We start from the raw sequence: 17,701 nt of genomic DNA, 5'->3' as shown, positions 1-17,701 counted from the left end.
AAGCTTAGTTGAACTTGCTGACTCCAGAGGGATCGTTTCATGATCTAATATACATTGGGGTCTCCCAATGATCACTGTTTACAGATGACCGGAAAAGAGGGATTCCACATGCCTGATTTTTTTGCTATTGTAGGAGATGGTAGAGCCAGCCAGAAAATTTGATAGGGGTTTTCCTATTCCTTTTCCACCCACTCGACAACTATTTTATAGTGAGCAAGGAGAAACACTATGCCATTGTCTGTCGTGACAGATCTTGAAAAGGCCCTGGAGCGAGCAGGAACACTACTTCTGCTAGACATTTATGCCATTAGCGGATCCCTGCCAAGGAATGAGTGTACATGCCCAGGTGTGCTTGAGAAAAGAAGTGTTGAAAGAAATACAATTATTACTAATAGCAGCAGAATCATTCGTGTGGACCATGCTTAAAATCTACATGGGACAAATGTCATTTTAGAAATAATCAGGGATGCATAGCTATATTTAACCCTTACATACTTGTATTCTTACATTATCATGTATGCTAATATTACATGATCGTAGTCAAGATGAGGAAAGATTCTGCTACTATCAATACTACCGCTTCCCACCAGTGGCAATATACAGAAAGTGGTAGACATAGCAGTCTTGTGAAAGACGCTGCTGAGGACAGCTCACGACGTCACACATTATTGTATGCCCACTCACCCCTTTTTAAAGCGGTGGATGTCAGGAGGGAATAGACGTCGCTTTAATGTGGACAATGCTGACCTGTAAGTACACAGCAATTGTCACATGGGAATATTCCAGACAATCCATGGAACTGGATTTCTGATACTTAAAGAGAAAAACTCAAAAGGAGACTTTGTATGCAAACCTTGCCACAACTTCTCAGGCAGCCCTTATTTTGGAACAGCAAGTACCTGCTCCCATACAGTATGCATTCTGCAATGATGGGTGTCCGATTCCCTTATTTGAATTGCTCCACTTTATTCCAGAGGTGCAAGGGGAGTTTTCAATTGATAAACAATCATAGATTCACCATTAATAAACCTATACTTTATGTAGTGGAAAGCTTTATAAGCAGGGCTGTGGAGTCGGTAAGCCAAACCACCAACTCCGACTCCAAGCGCTACCTAACTACTGAGCATAAAGTGCAGCACAGATTCATCTCAACTAAAAGCAGAGATTCTTAGATCAGGAACAGAACAGACATTTATAGGACATTTCATAACTTTACCAAATTCTTATGAAAAACATTTACAGTACATCCTGCATTGAACTACTGTACCAATTTATTATATATTTTAGGAGTCGGATTCGGTCCACTTTATATTGACTCCAACTTCACCAAAATGGACACAGACTCCGACTCCACAGCCGTGTTTATAAGGTCTATTCATCATGGGCTCCTCACAGGCACAAGGCGTGTATGTGAATCATGTGTTAATAAGGAAGCACCAGGACGTTATTTGTTCACTGATTAAGTTGATGAGGTGGGAAATTATGGTGGATGGAGGGAGCTAATCATGGTCTTTCACAGCTAAAGAAAACATTCAGTACAAGTCTACTCACCAATATATGCCACCTTGTTTTCAGCTAAGATCACTCACCTACCAGTGGCTTCATGATATGCCAGCTCAAGAAGCTCTGCTGAGGAGTGAACAAACTCTCTCTGTCCACTCCCCTGTAGATCTGCCATGTTCTGACGAGTTTGGTGATGTATTTGAATTGCTTCTCCAGAAGGCCCTAAGAGGAGACGTATTTTTATGCACAGTGCCATGAAAATGTTTGCATACTTTGTGAAATTTTCCATACTTTTTCACATTATACTCACAAACAAATATAATTAGGATTTTATGTAATATATCAACACAAAGTAGCAAGTATTTGTTAAGTGTAAAGGAATTGATACACTTTTTTTTAAATTACTTTAAAAATATAAATCTGAAAATTGTGACATTTGTATTCAGCCTCCTGTAGCCTGATACAGCAAAATAAAATCCTGAGTGACTAATTGCTTCCAGAAGTCACATAACTAGTAAATTGAGTCCACTTGTGTGTAATTTATGCTCAGTATAACAACAGCTGTTCTGTGAAGGCCTCAGAGGTTTGTTTGAGAACATTAGAGATCAAACAGCATCATGAAAACCAAGAAACACACCAGACAGGTCAGGGATAAAGTTGTGGAGAAGAGTAAAGCAGTGTTAGGATATAAAAATATAGCCAAAGTTCTGAACATCTCACTGAGCACTGTTCAATCCATCATCTAAAAATGGAAAGCATATGGCACAATTGCAAACCTACCAAGACATGGCTGTCCACCTAAACTCCCAAGCAAGGTAAGCACTATATAGAAGAGTGGCAAGACAAAAGCCATTTTTTTTTTAAAGCAAACCATAAGAAGTCCTGTTTGTAGTTTGCAAAAAGCCATGTAGGGGACACAGCATGTGGAAGAAGGTGCTCTGGTCAGATGAAACCAAAGTAGAACTCTTTGGGCTAAATTCAAAACTCTGTGTGTTGGAAAACTAACACTGCATATCACATTGAAAACACCATGTCCACTGTCAAACATGGTGGTGGCAGCATCATGCTATGGGGATGCTCTTCTTCAACAAGGATAGGAAAGCTGATCAGAGCTGATGGGAAGATGGATGGAGCCAAATACAAATCTGTTAGAGGCTGCAAAAGATTTGAGACTGGGAGGTAGGTTCACCTTCCAGCTGGACAATGACCCTAAAAATACTGCCAGAGCTACAATGGAATGGTTTAGATCAGCATTTCCAAACGCCAGCCCTCACATCCCCCAACAGGTCATGTTTTCAGGATTTCTTTACTATTGCACAGCTGGTGGAGGGATCATCAAGGCATCAGGAATTCTCTAACCTGTGTAATACTATGGAAATCCTGAAAACATGACCTGTTTAGGGCCATGAGGACTGGAGTTTGTGAAATACTAGTTTAGACCAAACCATATTCATATGTATGAATGGCTCAGTCACAGCCCAGACCTAAATCCTATTGAGAATCTGTGGCAATACTTGCTGTTCACAAATGTTCTCCATCCAATCTCCCTGAGCTAGAGCTAGTTTGCAAAAAAATAAAAGGCAAAAATTTCAGCATCTAGATGTGTAAATATGATAGAGACATATCCCAAAAGACTTGCAGCAGTAATTACTGAGAAAGGTGGTCCTACAAAACTCCAGGTGCTGATTAACAGTCTTCTCCCTAAAGGAGAAATCTGATAATCTGAAGTTCAATGGTGGGAAAAGGAGGCATAACAAGAATACATTGGACTCCTGCCGCACAATGGATTGTTCAATGGGTGTATGCTGCACATTAACACATAAGTGACAAACCACTAACATCCGCGTCTGCATTACGTCATGCTGCCCTTAGAGCTGACAGGTTCCCTTTAGAAGATCTCAGCAAGATGACAAAACAATTACAGTAATGGCTGTTCTTACCCACAGGAAACGTATGCATCCATCTCCGTCTATTAGACGTCAGCTTCATTGGCATGCGTGATGGTGCAAAAGGATTGATCAGAGCTCTCTGCGGATGATATCCTCCAGGACGGATGTGTAGCATGGATTCTGCACTGCCTACATGAAATCTACCAGGTGCACTCGAGTCTCGCTGCTGGGATTCCATCATCTTTTCTAAAAAATCTGCAGGATAAGGATAATAAAGTGTAAGCATGCCTCAATGTACTGAAGGTTGTTTTTCTCAAATGATTCAGTTATTACCATTTCATTCCTCTAAACCCAGTTTTATATATCAAATATGGTAACTCCCCTATAACTGGCAGATGTGCCTTGTAATCGGTGACAGCTGGATATCTAGTAAAAAAAGAGTGGGAAAAGATTTTACCTGGCTTCAATTTCTCAACTGCTTTATACACAACATTTTACAGACCTCTCAGCAAATTTTCCATGTTGAACCAGACACACAATGTAATAGTGGCTACTATATGGAATATTTTTTTTTCTTTTAATTTCGCCTCTCCACTCTGGAGATATTAGCATTCAAAGAAACAGAAGACAATAACTTCTCACTAGGACATGTTATAACTGTTGCAAAGTATACTTACAGCAAAGTCTGCAGCATTTGTGACCGGTGCCAAATGATATTGACAAACGACAAAGATTTTTTTCCCAAAAATTGAAAGAGTGGCTTCAATGTGCGTTGCTCACAGCAATGTGCGCTGCTCACAAATATCATGTAGTGCCTACACAGCCTCATACTTTCCCACATTAAAAAAGTACTCCTATCAAAATTTTTGTCCTATTAATATATTGCAATCATATTATATAGCACTATGTACTTACAATTGCTCATTTTGCCCTTCTACCCAGTTAATTCTTCTCTTTTCCATTAGGTCTATGACATCACATGATTAAAAACGGACTAGCAAGAATCCTCTATTTAGAAATAGGAGGTCACCTACCAGGGGATGGAGAGCGCAACTGGGTAAGGAGTAGGGATGGGTGGACCAGTGGATGTTGGGGTCAGTTAGGTTAGGCCGAAGTTTAGAAATAAAATCAAATATGATGCGCCAATTCTCACGGTTGTGCCTGCCGCTGACCGCGAGTAACCCTATTGAGCCTCGTTCAGAACGTTCTCAGAACGAGACTCAATAGGATTACTCGCGGTCAGCGTCAGGCTCAAACGTGAGAATTTCCGTGCTTGCCGCTGAACGGGAGCGAACTATGAAGTCTCGTTCTGAGAAGTTTGAGAACGAGACTCCGTAGAATTCGATGGACGTTGTGGGACACTATACTCTCGGATTACTGTCGGAGCTTCCTGGATTTAATTTTTAATTAATAAATTGGTAAACAAGGGAGTGGAGGAGTCTTTATTCAAATAAAGTATTTTTTTCCTGTGTGTCAGTGGTTTTGTTTTTTTTTTTAAACTATTCACTTACTGGGTTAGTAAAGGGGGTGTCTCCCCCCCTCCATTACTATCCTCTGGGCTTGAACAAAACATCCTTAATAACCCCTTCAGGACTAACCTATTTTGGCCTTTAGGACAAAGCATTTTTTATTTCTCAATATTTCACAGTTGCATTCAAAGAGCCATAATATTTTTATTTTTCCTTCAACATAGTTGCTTGAGGGCTTCTTTTTTTTTTTTTTTTGTGTCAGATAAGTTGCATTTGTTAGTGCCACTAGTTTGGCTTACATGTAACATATCTAACTTTCATCAACTCTGCAGGAAAAAAAAAATTAAAAAAAGAAAAAAACAAACAGGAATTTTGGAACAATTTTTTTTTAACATTTTAAATTTGACAATTTGTGACACTGAGCAAACAGTGTACACTTTGTCCTGTCAGTTAGTACAATTATAGCGATCTCAAATGTAAATCTGTTTATGTTTTATCAGCTTTGTATAATAAATATTTTTTGAAAAAGTAAAAAAATTATATGTTTATATATATCCTAAGTCATGTGATAAGGCTAGTTAAAGGGTCACTAATGACTTTTAGGATTGCTACTTCCTGTAGGTGGCACTAGAGTTCTGGTCCGCTTCCTTTCTGAAGAGACAATTTGCATATTTCCCAGAGAAGCATTGCGGCTTTAAAAGTCTCCTCACCGTGACACACTTAACATGTCGCTCTTCGCAAGGAGAAATGTTTCCCCTTAGATATATCACAGTATTATGAAAGCTCTAAGTTTTACATTTTTCTATTTTCATTGGTGCTACTGTGTGGCATGTATAATTTTTGATAATTTATTCCACCTCCCAAAAAGTGTAATAAAAAACAAAAAAAATAAAAGAATCATGGATTTTATACATCTTTTTTAATCATTATTGATGGTTTTGTATAATAGACATGTTATCTTTATTCTGCAAGGTCAATACAGTTATGACAATGCCAAATTACCTTAAAAGATGTAGTTACTTACCGGTAAAGGGATTTTTCAGAGCCCATGACGGCACCACGGAGAGAGGGGATCCGCCCTTCAAGGACAGGAAACCTACAGATAAAAAGGGCGGTACCTCTCTCCCGCATCAGTTGTTTACAGAGCACGAGAGGACCTCCAGATTAATAACACAATATACACATTATTATGATGCTCATTAGGAACACCATGTGACTACGTATAAACTATAAAGGTAAGTGTGCACACCAACGCGTGAAGGGAGGGAATGTACGGGTGCCGTCATGGGCTCTGAGAAATCCTGTTACCGGTAAGTAACTACATCTTTCTCCTTCCCACATGACGGCACCACGGAGAGAATTACAGAGAAATGTAACGTTAGGGAGGGACCACTGCTTCCAGAACCCTTCTACCAAAAGTAAGGTCTGAAAAAGAGGCTAGGTCCAGCCGATAATGATTAAAGAATGTAGAGGGAGATTAAAATGTAGCGGCTCTACACATCTGTTCTATCGAACCCCCAGCTCTTTCCGCCCAGGAGGCTGCCACTGCTCTTGTTGAATGAGCCTTCAGATTCTCCGGGGTGGCTTCCCCACGTGAGGAGTATGACAGGGTGATCGTGTCTCTTTGCCATCGCGCCAACGTGCCTTTAGAAGCTTTCCACCCCTTCAGAGGTCCCTGAAAGCACACAGAGAGAATCCGGTCCTTCCTACACTTTTGCGTGGCCGCTAGGTACTCGTCTAGGCACCTTTTGACGTCTAGTGTATGCAGGTCCCTTTCTCCCTTGTTTTTGGGATTGTAGCAAAAGGAAAGGCCTGCAGATAGTGCCTGGATATCGCTGACTCTACGCACTGATGTGAGTGCTACTAGCAGTGATGTTTTAAGGGACAGGGTTCTTAGAGATGTGCCTGCTAAGGGCTCGAAGGGAGGTTTGGTTAGAGCTGTGAGGACTAAGTATAGATCCCAAGGACGACACGTGTAACGAGAGGGGATAGGTCTAGATCTGGCAAATGCCTTGATGAACCTAGATATCCATCCATTTCTAGCCAGGTCGCAGTTTTATAGGGCTCCTAATGCTGCGATCTGAACTTTCAAGGTACTTGTAGCTAGACCCTTTTCCAATCCCTTCTGCAGAAATTCTAAAATCGCTGACAATGGAACCCCTCCATCCAACCCGGAACCGGACGATGAAAGGAACGCCCTCCAAGTTTTCCCATAAAGTCTGGTGGTTACTGGCTTCCTACTTTGTAGTAGCGTGGAGGTTAAAATTTTGAGAAAAACCCTTATTCCTCAGGAGAGCCCTTTCAAATTCCAGGCTGTCATGTGCAAGTTTTTCACCTGAGGATGATAAACTGGCCCCTGAGAAAGAAGGTCCGGAAGTTCCGGAAGAACCCAGGGGTTGGAGATGGACATCATCCTCAGCCAAGGCGACCATGTCCTCTTCGGCCAGAAGGGGGGCTATTAAGATTACCTTTGCTCTGTCCTCCCTGATCTTTTTCAGAACTGCCGGAATCAGGGCAAATCGAAGGAAAAGCATAGCCTAGAGGGGAATGCCATGGAATCGTGAAGGCGTCTAACGGTAAGGGGTTCCCTTTGGGGTCTATAGAGCAGAACACCTCCACTTTCCGGTCCTGACTGTTGGCGAATAGGTCTATGATAGGACGTCCCCACATCTCTGTGATCTGATTGAACACTGATTCTTTCAGTTCCCACTCGCCCTGTCTCAGCTGGATTCTGCTCAGGTAGTCTGCCCTGTGATTTTCTATCCCCCTTATGTGGACAGCCGATAGGGACTTCAGATTGCTTCTGGCTAACTGAAAAATAGACTGTCACTAGCATCAAATGATGGGACCGGGTACCCCCCTGGCGGTTCAGGTATGCTACTACAACCCGGTTGTCTGACAAAACTCAGTGGAGACCCCGCAAAGTGTCCAGAAATTCCAAAAGGGCGAATTCCACTGCTAGCAGCTCCTTCATGTTTGAGGATGCTGAACTCAGGTCATATGTCCAAACCCCCTGAGCTACCTGGTCGTTCCAGTGAGCCCCCCAGCCTCTGGAGCTTGCATCTGTGGTCAGGATCTGATGAACTGAAATCACCCATGGAATACCCCGGGTCAAATTGGCCATCCTCATTCACAATCCCAGAGAAAACTTAGTTTAACGACAAGGTTAGCTGACCTAAATGCCCGTTTAGCAAGCTTTCGGCTCCTAGAACCTCCCACTGCAACTATCTGGTATGTATCTGAGATCAATGAACGGCCGGAAAACAGGCCATCATGGAACCAAGGAGGGACATAGCTTTTAGTAGAGACATCGATGGGTGATCCTATATCCGAGAAATCTGAGCTATGATCTTTTGAATCTTTCCTGCCGGGAGGTGACATTCTTGATTTTTTGAGTCTAATAGGATGCCTAGATATTCCTGTACTTGATTCGGCTAGGTTCTGGATTTTTTTTATTTATTTATTTTAGATTTAAAAGCCAGCCTAAGCTGCTCAAGGAATCCATGACCTTTTTTAGTTGGTCTTTGCAATGCTGGAAAGAAGTGCCTGTTGTCAGAAAATCATCCGGGTATGGGACAATCAGTACGTCTTGTTCTCTCAGGTGTGCAGTTACCTCCAAAATTATTTTGATAAATACAATTAGGGCGATGGCTAGACCGAATGGAGGAACCGTATACTGGTAGTGCTTGTCCACCCCCCCATAGATATTGCTACCCTGAGGAACTTCTGATAATCCTTGTGGATAGGGATGTGATAGTAAGCGTCCTTTAAGTCCAGAACCATCATGAAACAGTCCTGAAACAGTATTTTTACTGACCTCTTTATTGACTCCATTTTGAAGGTTTGAACCTTCAACAGCTTGTTCAATTTTTTGAGATTTACAATTGTCCTGTAAGTCCCGTCCGGTTTTCTCCTCAGGAAAAGAGGGGAGTGGAAACCTTCGCCTTTTCCCTGGGAAGGGACTTCTTGAAGGATTGCTTCCTCTATCAGGCCTAGAACTTCCTGCTCTAAGACTAGCTGCTCTTCGTTTGAGGGCCTTTTGGGAGTCCCTATGAAATTTGGATGGGGAATTTGAGTGGAATTGGAATTTCAGCCCTGATTTTATTATGTTTAGGATGCAGAAGCAGTAGGATATTCCTTCCCAGGTCGAAAGAAACAAGGATAGCCTTCCCCCCACCCGAGGAAAACCTTCATTGAGAGAGCTTTCTATTATCATTGGGAGGTCTGCTGAACAGGAATTTGGCCTTTCGCCTTCTATCCTTCCACTTATCCTTGCCCCTGGGGGGGTTTCCTACGGATATATTTCTTACTCCGATAAGATTTCCTATTGTTGGACATGACAGCGAAACGTTTTTCCTTATCCCTGGCTTTGTCCCGGATATAGTCCAGAGTAGGACCAAACTAAAATTCGCCCTCACAGCGAATGGAGCGTAATCTTGACTTTGTCTGGAGATTTCCAGGCCAACATTCAAGCCGGATGGCCCGCTGGGCTGAATTGGAAAAACTTGCTGCCCTGGCTGCTAACCTGACCGAGTCAGCCAAGGCATCTGCCAAAAAAACAGCAGCTCCTTTAATTACAGGGATGAAGTCTAATATAGTATCCCTCAACAGTTTTTTCTCCTCAAGTGTGTTTCTAACTGATCCAACCAGGCCATCAAAGATCTGGCCGTACAAGTGGCTGCTACCGCGGGACTCAACTCTCCCCCAGCGGCTTCCCATAAAGCTTTTAAGAAGGTGTCTGCTTTTTTTGTCCATAGGATCTTTTAATACCCCCATATCCTCAAATGGAAGAGAAAACTTTTTGGAGGCCTTAGTTATAGCCTCAACCAGTTTCGGAGCTTTTTCCCAGGAGGAACATACCGAGACATCAAATAGGTATTTTCTCTTCAGGCTGACCGAAGGAGACTGCCAGAGCTCCATCAGAAGCCCTCTGCAGTGCTCTCTGGCGATCGATCTATCTATCTATCTATCCACATATACCTGGTCTCCTCCCAGTCTGCAGCTTCCTTTTTTTCCCCACTGAGCGAAAATAGCGCCCTCATATCCCTTTCCTAAGGGACGCCATGCATCTGTCCCCGGAAGTTGTCCCCGCAACTGACACCTGACTGGACTCCCAGTCAGGCTTTGCGGCGCTTCGTCAGCTGGGAGCGCGCCCACAATGGGAGTGGGCGCTTCACGCCCGCCCACCATAGGAGTGCGCAGCATCATGGGCATGGTGTGATGTGTCATGGGGACGTGCGACTCCTACGCGAGAACTGGAACTCTGGAAGTTCCTTGCGCGTCTTCTCAGCGCGACCTCAGCTCACAGTCGCCGCCATGAAGATCCAGGGAGAGGTAGCATGTGAATCGCTCCATCTTCCGCTACCTCTCCCCCCACACACCCTAGTGGCCCACTGACCCCAGCAGTGGCGCCTCGGGTCACCGCACCAGCGGTGGCGCCTCGGGTCACCGCACCAGCTGAGGCAGGGAACCCCCGCTGCCCGAGTCAGACTTCTCGGGCCCAGCTCCAACGAGGATTCATCTTCTTGGCACATAGCTTTCCTCTTACACAGGTACGCGGTACTGCAGGTTCCCCATCAAGGACAGGAAACCAACTGATGCGGGAGAGAGGTACCGCCCTTTTTATCTGTAGGTTTCCTGTCCTTGAAGTGCGGATCCCCTCTCTCCGTGGTGCAGTCATGGTGGAAGGAGAAAAATTTTTTTTTTGCTCACCACAATCAGAGATCCATAACTTTATTTCTTTGTAGACGAGGAAGTGTGAGGGTTTGTTTCTTACAGGACAAAATGCAGTTTCCACTGGTACTATTTTCTGGGTACATGAATAAAAAATAAATCTGCATTTGTTTTTTCACTAAATTTATTTCTTGTATTTTTTTTTTTTTTTCAGAATTTACCATTCAATATAACTGAACGTAATTCTGCAGATCGATAGATCCAGCTACAGTTATACCCAATTTAATTTTTTTTCTTCTTTTAGGTTTTACTACTTTAGCACAAGACAAAAGAAATTCTGGCTTTTTTTTGCGGCACTCATGGTATGAGATAAATAAAGTAGCTTTGTAGTATGGATCACTACAGCAATACCAAATGTGTGGTTTTTTTTTTTTTTTTGTTTTTTTTTTTTTTTTTTAAGGCTTTTGTTTTTTTTTTACCAAAGAAGTCATTTTTATAGATTAAACTGGGATTTTTTGGTTATATTTTTTACTATTTTTGCACATAACATTTTTTTATTTATTTTTTTAATAATGTTAGTACTACAAAAGGGACTAGAACATGTGATCTTTTGATCGCTTAGATAATGCACTACTTATGTAGTCTGCAGTATCTGAAAAGCCATGGTATATAGCAGACACGAATGGCATTGCTAGGCTGGCAATACACATTAGATGGCTATTGGTCTAATGATGCTTTGGCAGATCATTTGGCAGAGTCATCTCCGCCAACTCTCCCTTACCACAGGAGCGCTCATTCGGCAGAGCGCTCGTGCGCTCTATGAGAAGGCGGCCAACTGACAGATTATCTCAGGAAGAACAATGTGATTGGAAGAGCGAAATTGGACTTGCGCGATCTATATTTCCCTCGACTATCAGTTGCCCATCGCCCCCAGACACACTGAACTGTCAGCTGAACCCATCAATATCGGCGGGTTTGGCTGACAATAGACTAAGGTGTATGGAGACCTTTAGTCTTCCGGCTGCCATGGCAAACCACCAGCTCCTCATAATCACTCTAAGAGGTGCCGGGGGTGTAATAAAGGGAGCACATTCCCACTGTAAAACCATGGTATGTAAGGAAGCCAGCCGGGATCACACACAGCTGTAGGTAAAAGGCGGCTCACCCGGCAGATGGCACTGTTACTTTGCCGGCTTCATTCTTGCGTTGTACGTGTATGTAACTGCAGTAATTAACACTTCACCATGTAGTACAAGTAGAGAGTGGTGCATGAAAGAGTCAAAACAGAGCATAAAAATATTAGGAAAAACTATTTTTCCTTTTTCTGACCACTTTTTTCTTAAATAAAAAAACCTACAAAAATCACTGATATCTGTTCCAGTTTTTACAAATATGAAAGCCTTATGAGTCCTGCAAAAGAAAAAAAAAAAAAAATCTGCCTTTTAGATGGTAGCATTACAAAGAGTGAAATGCTCCGGACATCAAAGCCCAAAATCATCGTAAAAGAGTGAAAAGCTGAAACACTCCATGCCCATTGCTTAGGTAAGTCCTGAATGCGTAAATCCCATGCAATGAGCGAGTCATAATGAGTGGGCTGTGGGGGTGTACGCGATCATGTAACTATGGAAATGCTGCAGAAGCTTATAAGACAGTAGTGGAAGCAAGGTCGAACACGCCTGCCGGCAGGATTACATGTGAGCAAGAATAATTATTCACTATTATAACCACACTCATTATTTACACTCACATCGTAATGGGAAAAATGAACAGAACATTTTTTACTTTAATTCCACTAATGCTGATAATGAAATCACACCACATGGAAACAGTTATTTGTCATTTAAAGGCTCATTAACCCTACAGTCTGCAGCTTATTTTTCTATACCACTAGTCAGCCCACAACCGGAAATGGTTGCCCACAAGGAACAGCAGTTTGTTTCAACCGCAAAGCAAATAGACATAGAATAAAGTAGATCACACACATATCCTGAGGACTCCACCATTGTGCACACAGCGCCAAGCAGATTATATATATATTATATATATATATATATATATATATATATATATATATATATATATATATATATATATATATATATATATATATATATATATATATATATATATATATATATACACACACACACACACACACACACACACACACAGTACAGACCAAAAGTTTGGACACACCTTCTCATTTAAAGATTTTTCTGCATTTTCTTGACTATGAAAATTGTACATTCACACTGAAGGCATCAAAACTATGAATTAACACATGTGGAATTATATACTTAACAAAAAAGTGTGAAACAACTGAAAATATGTCTTATATTCTAGGTTCTTCAAAGTAGCCACCTTTTGCTTTGATGACTGCTTTGCACACTCTTGGCATTCTCTTGATGAGCTTCAAGAGGTAGTCACCGGAAATGGTCTTCCAACAATCTTTAAGGACTTCCCAGAGATGCTTAGCACTTGTTGGCCCTTTTGCCTTCACTCTGCGGTGCAACTCACCCCAAACCATCTCGATTGGGTTCAGGTCTGGTGACTGTGGCGGCCAGGTCATCTGGCGTAGCACCCCATCACTCTCCTTCTTGGTCAAATAGCCCTTACACAGCCTGGAGGTGTGTTTGGGGTCATTGTCCTGTTGAAAAATAAATGATGGTCCAACTAAACGCAAACCGGATGGAATAGCATGCCGCTGCAAGATGCTGTGGTAGCCATGCTGGTTCAGTATGCCTTCAATTTTGAATAAATCCCCAACAGTGTCACCAGCAAAGCACCCCCACACCATCTCCTCCATGCTTCACCTTGGGAACCAGGCATGTAGAGTCCATCCGTTTACCTTTTCTGCGTCGTACAAAGACACGGTGGTTGGAACCAAAGATCTCAAATTTGGACTCATCAGACCAAAACACAGATTTCCACTGGTCTAATGTCCATTCCTTGTGTTCTTTAGCCCAAACAAGTCTCTTCTGCTTGTTGCCTGTCCTTAGCAGTGGTTTCCTAGCAGCTATTTTACCATGAAGGCCTGCTGCACAAAGTCTCCTCTTAACAGTTGTTGTAGAGATGTGTCTGCTGCTAGGACTCTGTGTGGCATTGACCCGGTCTCTAATCTGAGCTGCTGTTAACCTGCAATTTCTGAGGCTGGTGACTCGGATAAACTTATCCTCAGAAGCAGAGGTGACTCTTGGTCTTCCTTTCCTGGGGCGGTCCTCATGTGAGCCAGTTTCTTTGTAGCGCTTGATGGTTTTTGCAACTGCACTTGGGGACACTTTCAAAGTTTGCCCAATTTTTCGCACTGACTGACCTTCATCTCTTAAAATAATAATGGCCACTTGTTTTTCTTTACTTAGAATTTGTATTATGGCAAGAAAAAAGCAGCTAACAGTCCTAGTGAATAGACTATCAGCTGTGTATCCACATGACTTCTGCACAACACAACTGATGGTCCCAACCCCATTTATAAGGCAATAAATCCCACTTATTAAACCTGACAGGGCACACCTGTGAAGTGAAAACCATTTCCGGTGACTACCTCTTGAAGCTCATCAAGAGAATGCCAAGAGTGTGCAAAGCAGTCATCAAAACAAAAGGTGGCTACTTTGAAGAACCTAGAATATAAGACACATTTTCAGTTGTTTCACACTTTTTTGTTAAGTATATAATTCCACATGTGTTAATTCATAGTTTTGATGCCTTCAGTGTAAATGTACAATTTTCAGTCATGAAAATACAGAAAAATCTTTAAATGAGAAGGTGTGGCCAAACTTTGGTCTGTACTGTATTTTGTTTGAAAGAGGAAAAAAATGTGAATACACCCTTCTACCAATGGCTTACCTACTGGGGTAACAAAGCATCTGGAGTGTTCCAATCCTACATGAACATTCTTTTTTACAGACATTGAGAAAAGTCAGGAGTCTCCCAAACACAAATAAAATCAGCAGATTAGACCAACTTCTATCTGATGTGTATCACCAGCTTTACATTCCCTCTAAAAGGAATCTGTCAGCAGGTTTTTGCTATATAACCTGAAGACAGCAGGAGATAGAGGCTGAAACAGAGTTCAGCAATGTGTCATTTATTAAGTTGGGTGCTGTTTACTTACAAACAATGTTTTATCACCAGGAGATTATCACTGCATAAACTGATGCTCCTGCCAGCTCTTGTCTGACCACTCCCCCTCCTGGGATAAGCAGCTCACAGTCAATAGACAATGTACATAGAGAGCTTAGCATTGGCGGGGATAGTTTTCTGAGCTCTGCTTCATGCTACATCTGAAACTCTGTCACAACTGCTGCACCCAGTAAACGAAGTGATACATCGTTGGAATCAGGGTCTCTTTTCCTACATTTTGCTGCTCTCAGATGAGGAAGCAAAAACCTGGTGATAAATTCCCTGTAAACAGCAACTTTAAAATTCTCCATACAATTACTACCATCAATATTATTTAAATATAATCAATAAAAAGTAAATATCCTTTTGTCAATGAGGGTTTAGATTTTATACATTATTCTATCCTTGCAGTAATGGCAATCAGCATTCAATGTGTAGACTTCCTGGAAAGTATGGTGAGCAAGCAAAGATGCAGTGAAAAGCATGGGAGCAGTCTGAGCCTCTGATATCATCATCTGAGTTGGATTTTTGACTCCAGTAGAGTCCAAAAGGCAGTATACCATAGGTTACCTGATCACAGCTGAACACTGATAGTACCAAGTGAAAAAGAAGTCCACAAAAGGAAATAAATGGCAAGCAACAACTCCCTCCGCTACAGCCACAAAGGTAATTCTGAATGTTTAGGCGCATGTTTGCACATAGCAGTGTATGGCTGTGAGACTCCTCACCTCTATTGCTGGTATAGCCCAGAGAACTGCTGGCTTCATACTGATGGAGATGTGGTCGAGGAATGAGCAGGATGTTGGAGATTTTGCCTAGAGAACTGTCATCCGATGTCTGACTCCTTCCTTCTTCAGTTGGAAAGGGACGACTCTGCTGTGACGGGCTGCAGGATGCATCATAAGAACCAGAGTTTTTTCGTGTCTGAGTCTCTCTCACAGGCCTGAGAAATAGAAAGATCTAGTCACCATCTTTTGCATAAAACAGAAAATGTAATTAATAATCCAACACTAAACAGAGAATAATACTTCAAGTTCTGCGTTTACATGTGACAAAGTGTAAAATTCCACAACTCCTGCCAGCTGTGGCCAATTTTCACTTTTGTCTTTTTCTTCCCTTCATCTAACTTAGCTTGTTTTTGTGCAGAACAAGTTGTAGTTTTGAATGAAATCATTCACTTTACCATATAATGTGCTGGAAAATGGAAAAATTCCAGGTGCAGTGAAATTGGCAAAAATAAATAAAAATGTAATTCCACAACTGCTTTTTGTTTTTTTTCTTTTACCCAGGTAACATGGCCTGGCAATATTATTCTTCAGATTTATTTATTTATTTTTAACTTCCTCAGAGCATGCCCCCTATTGCCACAGTCACTCATCCGCACCCTGCAACTGCATTGGGGTCAATGGGCACCCGGAATGGCAGCCCGTAAATTCTGCTGTCAGATTGCCAGAACATATAAGGCGTTAAAAACATCAATTGGAGCTCAGCTGCGTTCACTGTTGTTAAAGGACACAGTTTTTACCTCCATCTGGTAAATAGTTGCCTACGGCAACGTTACAGTATACATCAGGAAACGCTCCCAACGTATAATGTGCACAGACACAACTGGCATCTGCCGGGCATGGTGTGGGCTCAGCTCCTGAGCAGTCATACTGCCGACACATGTTAAGGTTTCAATAAAAAAATAATAATTTGATGCCAATTAGTAGGGTCTAATGGGTATCGCTTTTCCTTGTGAAGAGTGACATGCCTGAAATGCCAGCGTAATGGCCTATAAGTCTCTTTACACTGGCACATCAGGCATGTCACTCTCCACAAGGAGAGAAATTACCCCTTAGAACCCAGTTAGAGGCCTCTCATACAGCCAAATCAGATCTCAAGCTTTCCACTGATGAGGGGGCAACACCCCAAAACACACATCTGCAAATAGAGGTTCCAGTTTGGCCTTTATCCTAAGTCATGTGGAAAGACTCGCTAAGGGCTCAATATTGACTTTTAGGATTGTTACTTCCAATAGGTGGCACTAATATTCAAGTCCTCTTCCTCTCTGAAGAGGCAATTTGCAAAGTTAATTACCGTATATACTTGAGTATAAGCCGAGGTACCTAATTTTACCACAAAAAACTGGTAAAACTTATTGACTCGAGTATAAGCCTAGGGTGGGAAATGCAGCAGCTACTGGTAAATTTCCCCATCCCGGTAAGTATTGCCCCCTCATCCGCCAATCCTGGCGTGCACAGCGCCCCCTCATCCGCCAATCCTGGCGTGCACGGCGCCCCCTCATCTGCCAATCCTGGTATGTATGGCCCCATCACTGCACACATAAAAAAACAAAACACTTATACTCGCCTTCCTTCCTCACCTCTGCTCCAACGCTGCGTCCTGTTCTGCTGCAGCAGCTCATGTCAGCATCTGAGCAGCACATGACGTCACAGCCATGTGCTCTCAGACATGATGTGAGCTGCCAGCATATTCACTCCTCCCCTGTGCGTGGAGAGGAGTGAATATGCATTCTCTTTAGTAGCGGGCACTGTCAGCAGGAGCTGTGGCTCAGCGCTCCTCTGTGCCCGCTACAAAAGAGAATGGATATTCATTCTTCTCCACGCCCATGGGAGTGGAGAAGAGGGAATATTCATTTCCCTTTAGCAGTGGGCACACGTGGTTGCTGCAGCAGTCGGCTACTGCATGTGCCCCGCTACTCCGCGCCGCAAACCCACCCCCCACCCCCCCCACTATCCACCAACAGAATTTCTATATACTCTAGTATATACCAGAGTATAAGCTGAGGGGGGCTTCTTCAGCACAAAAAATGTGCTGAAAAACTCGGCTTATACTCAAGTATATACGGTAGTAGTAATTCATAGTTTAATTAACAATTCTCTATAATTGTTATTTTGGGTTTTTGCCAGTTTCCTATTATTCACCTGAAGGTTGTAGCGCGCTGTGCTCTAGATGGACCAGGCAATCGGAACACCATAGAATCATAAGCATCATAGTCCACTTGTATGGGCAGGGCATTTTCTGTCTCTTTTGGGCTTCCTAGTG

General features: G+C 42.5%; 1 protein-coding gene across 10 annotated transcripts in view; it reads right to left on the bottom strand.

The window, feature by feature from the left end:
- The window catches only part of DEPDC5 (DEP domain containing 5, GATOR1 subcomplex subunit), a 123,781-nt gene that overhangs the window by 53,324 nt on the left and 52,756 nt on the right, over window positions 1-17,701 (bottom strand). For all 10 annotated transcript variants that reach the window (XM_073673960.1, XM_073673969.1, XM_073673978.1 and 7 more), the window contains 4 exons: window positions 17,581-17,701; window positions 15,382-15,596; window positions 3,444-3,647; window positions 1,590-1,725 (listed from right to left, as the gene is read on the bottom strand). In XM_073673960.1, the coding sequence (XP_073530061.1) occupies window positions 1,590-1,725; window positions 3,444-3,647; window positions 15,382-15,596; window positions 17,581-17,701 (676 nt within the window). The remainder of the gene's footprint in view (window positions 1-1,589; window positions 1,726-3,443; window positions 3,648-15,381; window positions 15,597-17,580) is intronic.

This window comes from Phyllobates terribilis, unplaced genomic scaffold (genome assembly GCF_046119375.1).
Source record: "Phyllobates terribilis strain yellow unplaced genomic scaffold, ASM4611937v1 Scaffold_1__5_contigs__length_1240528914, whole genome shotgun sequence".
Taxonomy (NCBI): domain Eukaryota; kingdom Metazoa; phylum Chordata; class Amphibia; order Anura; family Dendrobatidae; genus Phyllobates; species Phyllobates terribilis.
Note: the sequence above shows the minus strand (reverse complement) of the source record. Positions and strands in the feature narration are given on the sequence as shown.